Genomic DNA, 7722 nt, shown 5'->3' on the forward strand with positions numbered 1-7722 from the left:
AGGTTAGAATAATATTCAACTCGCCCAATATATTCATTGAGCGGTTTGATTTTTTCGTAAAGTTATTCGGGTTGTATTTTTTATCAGTTTATTCGGTTTGGTTTGAGCGGTTTATTCAGATTGAACAATTTGTTAATTTTTTTGAACAGCCATATGTAAAAGTATACTATAAAGTTTGGTATACTTGGTGATAGAATTAAATAAGCATTCCTACATAAAGGTACCTAAAACCAATGACATTCTATAATTGATTAAAGATTTTTCATAATCTTTATTAAATTAATTAAAGTAGATAAAATTTAATATTAAATTACACTAATAATAATAATACAAGAACTCACTAATATTTTTTAATATGAGAAGTGTTAAAAGACAGCAGTATTGCTTAACATCCTCTTATATGTCAATGTTATTATTAATCTAATTAAATATCGAGTCTCGTATAACTTAATATAATAACTTTTAACGAGTATCGTTAATCAAATCATAAAGTAAAATATCTAAAGATACTAACCAACACTACCACTAGTGTCTAATAACAATTCTCTCTTTCAATATACATGAGTACAACCTTTTAATATTTCTCAAAATGAAAGGTCATCACGGGCCATGCCGACAATCACGGATGTTAGGACCCACTTTTCACGTAGTATTAATAATAATTATAAAAAGTAGGCCAAATGGGACAGTGATCACACAATCACAATTCACACAAGTCCTTGTATACTGTGTTGTGTTCAATTCCATAAAACCTTATTTGTTTACGTAATTTCATTTCATTTTTCATTATTTATAATTTATATATAGTTATGTACCCCACCTAACTTATTAATGCACGTGATCCCTTCCCTACCATTTTATCATTTATTTATTCCCCACCCAACAAAATTAAAATCTCTATTACCTATTATTAGATCTCTATTATCTTATTAACTAAAATTAAACAACATTTAAAACTCTATTATTTTAATTCTTTTCTTTAAAATGTGAAAAATAATATGTGCTTTCCATTTTAATTACTAAAGATACAATAATGGTTTCATACTACGAGTCTACGACCAAGAATTAATCATTAATGAAATTAACTAATTGTTTTTCTTCTTGTTAAAAAGACAAAGTCAAAAAGTAATATGAAAATGAAAGTTAAAATAAAACCACACAAAATCTCACCCAAAAAATTGTTTAAACATTGACCAAACTAAAAATTGAATCATAATTAAAAAATCACTAATAGTGTAAAACATTAATGATAAATAATAGCTTATGAATCGTAAATAAATAGACACATTACCATTTATATAAAACTAATAATGAGAGTGAACTAGAAAAAGCAAACTACATTTATGAATACAACTATATCCCTTTAATAGATTTTATGTAGATGGGCCCCACACACACTCACTAACGTACTACTACTTTCTCCTCCTCTTTTCAACATTTTTTTTTACAATTAACCTTAATTAAATCCAACCATTAACAATAACTCTTTATATAAATACTTAATTAAATACTTTATTTTATATATAATTATCATTAAATATAATCCTAACATTTACCAGGCGAGAATCCAACACGAGAATTAGCCAAGTCAAAATTGACACGTGTCCCCTGTTGTTGAACATTGCCAATTATCGACAAAGACGACGTCGTTGGTGCGAAAGCGAAACAGAACGTTCCCGACGAATCTACCGGAATCAGATAATTCTTCGCCGGTAACGTCCACGATTTCCCACCGGCGAACAAAAACGACACCGTCGGAACACGCACAGTCGATAACGACGAGAAGTCGTAACACGTGTCGAACAACGCCACACCATTAGTCGACCTAAGATTCGGAGTAAGCTTCTTGAACTCGTCGCGTAGTGACTCGTAGATCTGAGTCCGGAGACGAGTCACGGCGGTTCCGCAGTCGACGATTACGCCACCGTCACCCGATTCGTCGACCTGAAAAACCTCAGGTGAAACGGAAATGGCCTTACCTCCTACGCTCATTCCCATTAGCTGTACGTAGTAAAACGTCGTCGTTTTACCGTTTTTGAGCAATGGAGCGGTGATTGAATCGCTGGGAAGAGGTGAATTAAACTCGAGTGTGGAAGACGCGCCTGCTTGATCACGATTCACGAGACAGTACGAAAACGATGACGTTTTGGTCTGTGAAGTGAGTGATAATGGGCCGCCGCCAAGCCCAATTAGGCCTGCGGATCCAACGAATAAGCCTTCGTTATCGTGGCCGCATCCCAAAGCGACGCCGTTTATTGAACCTGACTTACCAAACGACAGCGTTTCGGTGACGAAATCACCGACGGTGTAAGAACCGTCGCCATAAGCGACCTGGTATAAACACCTGTTGTTTCTACAGGCGGAGGTTTCGAGGGCGACGCATTGGCGTGAATCGCAGGTGAGAGGATTGTACGAAGATGATGATTCGGGTTGGAATATCGGATCGGTTTCTTGGTAGCAATCGGAGCAAGGTTCGCACTGAAGCCAGTTAACGTCGCTACCTGTGTCGATCGCCATGTAGTATTGATTTGCCGGAGTACCGACTCCGATCCGAGCGAAGTATTCGCCGCTTCCCTGACTTACACCGGAGATTATGGGCGTTGAGAGATCTTCTGGTCGAATCTCGGTCTCCACTGGTCGGAGATCAGATTTACGGATGTTGCTGAGTTTCAGCTGAAGCTTGGCATTGAGCGAGTTGACTCGGTTTGAGTCGCGGGCGAGTCGAGAGAGAAAAAGGCTCTTGTAGTCGCTGTGGTTGGTGGTGAGGAGCGAGTCTCGCGAGTGGAGGAGCAGAGAGAATGAAGAAGAAGAAGTAAAATTTGAGGGTATAATTTGTTGGACAGTAGTGGTGGTGGTGGTGGGGTTTAGGGTTTGGAGGTTGAAGGAAAGGACGGTATGTGTGAGCTGGAGTGAAGCTGAGACATCGAGAATGGCTACTGTATTGGGATTGTGGGATTCAGTAGATGAAAATTTGAAAGAGAATAGCAAAGTGAGGAAGAAGAAGAGTAATGGAGTAATTGCCGCCATTGGAGAAAGATGAAGATGAAAATGGAGACTGTGAGTCGTCTGGCTTTTTTTTTATTGACTGATTAAAAATCTGCTGTGGCTAATAATCTTTCCTCAACCTGTTTCACATTGTAATAAGTTGACACGTGGTATTAAATGGTAATTTTGAACTCTCGTATTCATATGATATGAGCATGAGCATTACTTTTTTGGCATTAGTATTTATGAGTAGATATGGTGTTTTGTGATTAGTTACTTGAAAGTTATTATATTAAATTATGGGATTTGATACTTCGTTAGATTAATAGGAATAGTACCTTTAGCACTATAAGTATTGTAATTGAATACTCAGTAGTTGTACGATTGATTAGTGATACTTTTTAAAAGTTATTATATGTGATCTGAGAAAAATTATTATATGTGATCCGAGAGTTAGGGTTGTTCGCGGTGCAGGTGGTGCGGTTTTTGATTATTTTCAAACTAACCCGCACATGCGATTTTTTCAATTTCCCAAACTACACCCGCACCGCGAAACTAAAAAATTGCAAAAACCGCATCGCAAAAAATAGTGCGCTGCGGTGCAGTTTATGCGGTTCTTGCGGTTTAGACTATTACTAAAATAATTAAAATATCACAAATACAACTAAACTTGAGCAACACTTGTCAAAAATACAATAAGGCTTGAAAATAAATATGAAAAAAAAGTTTACACAATACAATAATTAATGGGCTTAGGTTGGTCCTTTACATATTGGACCTAAATAAATATAAAAATTAATATTTATATATTATGCGGTGCGGTGCGGTTTGAACCGCATGTTAACAATTCAAAACTACAAATCGCACCGCACTGCGCAGTTTAGAAAAAAATCAAACCGCAACCGCACTGCAAAAAATTTCGAACCGAGAGTATGACACTTAGAGGGTACACTTGGCACACCTTTTAGCATTTCTCTATTGACTCATATAATTTAAAGAAGAGAATTGCTAAAAAGTATTACAAGTGTTTAGTACCCTCTTAAGTGTGATATTGTAATTAAGTATCGGGTCTGTATCGGGTCTCATATAACTTTAGAAAATAAATTTTAAAAAATATACTAAGTGCTGCTCAATAACAATGCTCTTTAAAAGAATATTGTTAACCAATTACAATGTGTTCCAATAATAATAATTTATAATTTAATAATTATTATAAAATATCGCTAACTATTTACAAAATATTAATCACTTAAAAAAATTAAATAAATAAGAACTTGTTGTAAATTTGTTAAAGAGCATCACCAACCACCAAAGTCACTCTTTATTTTTGGCAAAATTAAGTAAAATGATAGGATAGATAGATAGATATTTATCCCAATGATACTATCTATTTGGTTAAAATTGATTATTTTAAGAAAATTTATATATTTTTTTGTTTTTTTTAAAAAAGGGAATTCTCATCAACCAAGTGAAGCATCCTCACCTAAGTTGAGCAATACAATGATTAAAAGTATCCATGGTTAATAAAAAAAAAATATCCTATACATTAAATTTTACTAAGTAATAATGAGCTACCTTATTATGCTCTCAGATAACAAAATAATAAGAATTAATGTGATAAAAATGCATAAAATATTAGATATTTCCAACAATAATTCACATTAAATTTGTATATATAGTTAGCTAAAAAAGTATATTGAAAGGGTATGGTTGGAGATGATGTTTGTTTTATTTTTTTTTTGAAAGAACTTTTGGTTCAATTAATTAGACAAAACGATGGGAATCACAGGGGGAACTCCCTCCCCTTGATACAAAACGGCTTGATCTTCAGCGACTCTAGCGCTTTTAGCCATACCATCAGCCAACAAGTTCAAACTACGACTAATGAAAAAGAAATTACACACCAAAAGTTTTTTAGATACGTTAATGATATCAAAGAAAATATTAGAGGATTTCCACTCAGGAGGTCTTTCAGCTAAAATCAAAGCATCAATTGCTATCTTTGAGTCTGAGAGGATGATCACTTCATTCCTACCTTCTTCAACAGCCCAATTCAAAGCTAGGAGAATAGCCTTGAGTTCAGCTTCCAGAACTGAATTGGAGTGAGTTCTCTGGGCTTTAACAAACCACTGTCCCTTGACCCTGTCAACTCCAATTGCTGCAACCCCAGCAGCTCCTTTTACCCAAGACGCATCAGTGAAAATAACGTATCTCTCCCCTGCCACACCAGGAAGCATTTGCAGGGCCTGGTTCTGTTGAGGAGTAACAGCCGAATTTGCAACAGCTCTTTGAATCTCAGTACAAGTATGCAGCTTATTTATGTCCTTCACAGCCTTCTCGATATTTTGATGAGCTGCAACTGGATCAGCAACAACATTCCTAGCACAGACTGCATTCCTTTGGTTCCAAATCTCAGAGAACACACAACCAATAAAATTTAACAGCTCCTTTCTATTGACTATTGTCATAGAAGAAATAAGCTTATCCAAGAAATTGATCATATTGTCCCCCGGAATACAATCAATCCTCAAAGGATATCGACTTCCTAGCCACACTGCTTTTGAGAAGCTGCAATCACGAAACAAATGCAGGGCACTTTCTTCTTCCGATCCACATAAACAACAATCTTTATCTCGAACAAAAGATTTTGAGAAGCCACACTGATGTTTGTTTTATTTGCTGTCTCTTCTTTGCTCCATAAATGTAGTAGCTACTGTGTTAGTGTGAATGCTCTCTTTCTTTCTCACCCTATGATGTGTGTATGTGCATTAATCATCTGCCCTTTTTATTGACCATCAAAAAAGTCTCTTATAATAACTTGACACGTGGCACAATTATTAATTGGAAATAATAACTTATTTGTAAATTTGTTTTGGTAGGAGTAGAAGGAGATGTGTGTGGATGAAGAGCGGTAAAGGAAGAGTAAAAATATTATAGAAAAAGATAAAATATATTTATTTAACAAAAAAAAAAAAAAAGATAAAATATATTTTGCGAAATACAATAACCACTTTTAAAAAAATAATTTTGTAATTTTACTAATTAATTTTTTCTCCATCCTTCCCACCTCATACCTAATACCAAATAATACAAAGGAGATTAACAATCCTCTCCATCCTCACTAACCTATCCATCCATTCTACTCTCCTTTCCTCCCACCAAACATAGCCTTAATCCTATGTAATATATGTTAGAGAAATGTGAAATGGTAGTATTGGTATTTTTTTTCGTGTCATATTGTTATTAGTGTAATTAAGTATTGAGTTTATATAACTTATGAAAATAGTTTTTAGAGAATATCACTAGGTGGCGTTTGGTTGGAGGTAATGAAATGGAATGGAATGAAAAGGAAATAATTTTCATTCCATTCCTTTGTTTGGTTGCATTTTAAAGTATTGGAATGGCATTCCAATGGAATGCTCTTTCCACCATTTTGGTGGAATGGCTATTTCATTTTAAAAAGGAAGGAATGATCATTCCAATATAACAAGAAAAAAAATTTAATTATTTTTTTATCAATTTTTTTTTATGTATTTTAAATTTTATTCCATTCCATTCCTATTCTTATTCCCATTCTCATTCCTATTCCTATATTTTTATTCCTCCCAACCAAACGCCTGTGTTATCTATAAAAGGTGTTAGGTACCACTAGAGCCTAATGGCAATCTTCTATATGTTAATATATTATTTATAGGCTAATTAGGATTTTTGCACCCTAAATTTTGACATGTATTAAATCATGTTCTTTGAACTTTTTTGAGCGTTAAAAATTCCTCCTGAATTATTGAAATTATTGGATTTAAGAACTTTTTATCTAATTGTATTCAATTTTATTAATTCAATAATTGTTTATGTAGTAAATCATACTCCATAAATTTTAATATTTATCAAATTATGTCCCTCAAATTTTAACAGGTATTAAATTATATCTCCTAAACTTTCCTCACTAAAATTAGACAAAATTTTTAAAATTTAACAATCTCAATAGTTTAAAAGAAATTTTTAACTACTTACAAATTTAAAAAACATAATTTAATACATATCAAAATTTAAGGAACAAAAATCCTAATTAACCCTTTATTAAAAAGTGGATATGGATATTGGATATATGAAGTCATCTACAATCAAATATACATTTGTTTATTTTTTAACTTCATTCGAAAATCATATATATTTATATATTTATATATAAATACTATGGTAGAATATACTCTAACAAGTGGATACAAATACAATACAAGTGTTTTAATGAGTTATTTATTTTTGCCAAATGTCAATCTTTTAAAGGAGGGACAAAGTGGAGACCTTAAGTTGGCCACAACATACTCAAGTAGAGAAAAAAAGATAAGTTCTTCTCATACTATCCTTGAGCTTTTGCTTTCTGTTTTTAGCTTTTTCTACAACATAATGAGGAATTTTTTGAAAAAAAATAAAAAAAAAATAAAAATTTTATAAACTTTATTTTAAGAAGAAAAATATAAATTTTTTATTCTTTAAAATGATTTATTTTATATTTTAAATTAATTTATTTTTAAAATTATATGTAGATCGATAAAATTATGCCACATGTACACTATATCTGTGTAGATAATCCACGGTAGCAGTTAACTGTCAAAAATAGATGGAAATGGCTAAATACAAACAAAATACGAGTTTTGCTATCAAAATTTAAGTTTTGTAAGTTAATTACTAGTGAAGTGAAAATATTAAGAATTATGCCACAATTAACTCCGAACT

General features: G+C 32.9%; 1 protein-coding gene across 1 annotated transcript; it reads right to left on the reverse strand.

Moving 5' to 3' along the window:
- Positions 1–1268: 1268 nt before the first annotated feature.
- On the reverse strand, positions 1269–3247 carry LOC115695869 (protein ASPARTIC PROTEASE IN GUARD CELL 1). Its single transcript, XM_030622961.2, has one exon. The coding sequence runs from the start codon at positions 3025–3027 to the stop codon at positions 1546–1548; it is 1482 nt and encodes a 493-aa protein (XP_030478821.2). The 5' UTR covers positions 3028–3247; the 3' UTR covers positions 1269–1545.
- Between the last annotated feature and the right edge of the window lie 4475 nt (positions 3248–7722).

Source organism: Cannabis sativa, chromosome 6, assembly GCF_029168945.1.
Source record: "Cannabis sativa cultivar Pink pepper isolate KNU-18-1 chromosome 6, ASM2916894v1, whole genome shotgun sequence".
NCBI lineage: Eukaryota > Viridiplantae > Streptophyta > Magnoliopsida > Rosales > Cannabaceae > Cannabis > Cannabis sativa.

Bases quoted from the DNA above. Each gene is read 5' to 3' on its own strand.
- LOC115695869 (XM_030622961.2), bottom strand. From the start codon at position 3,027: ATGGCGGCAATTACTCCATTACTCTTCTTCTTCCTCACTTTGCTATTC.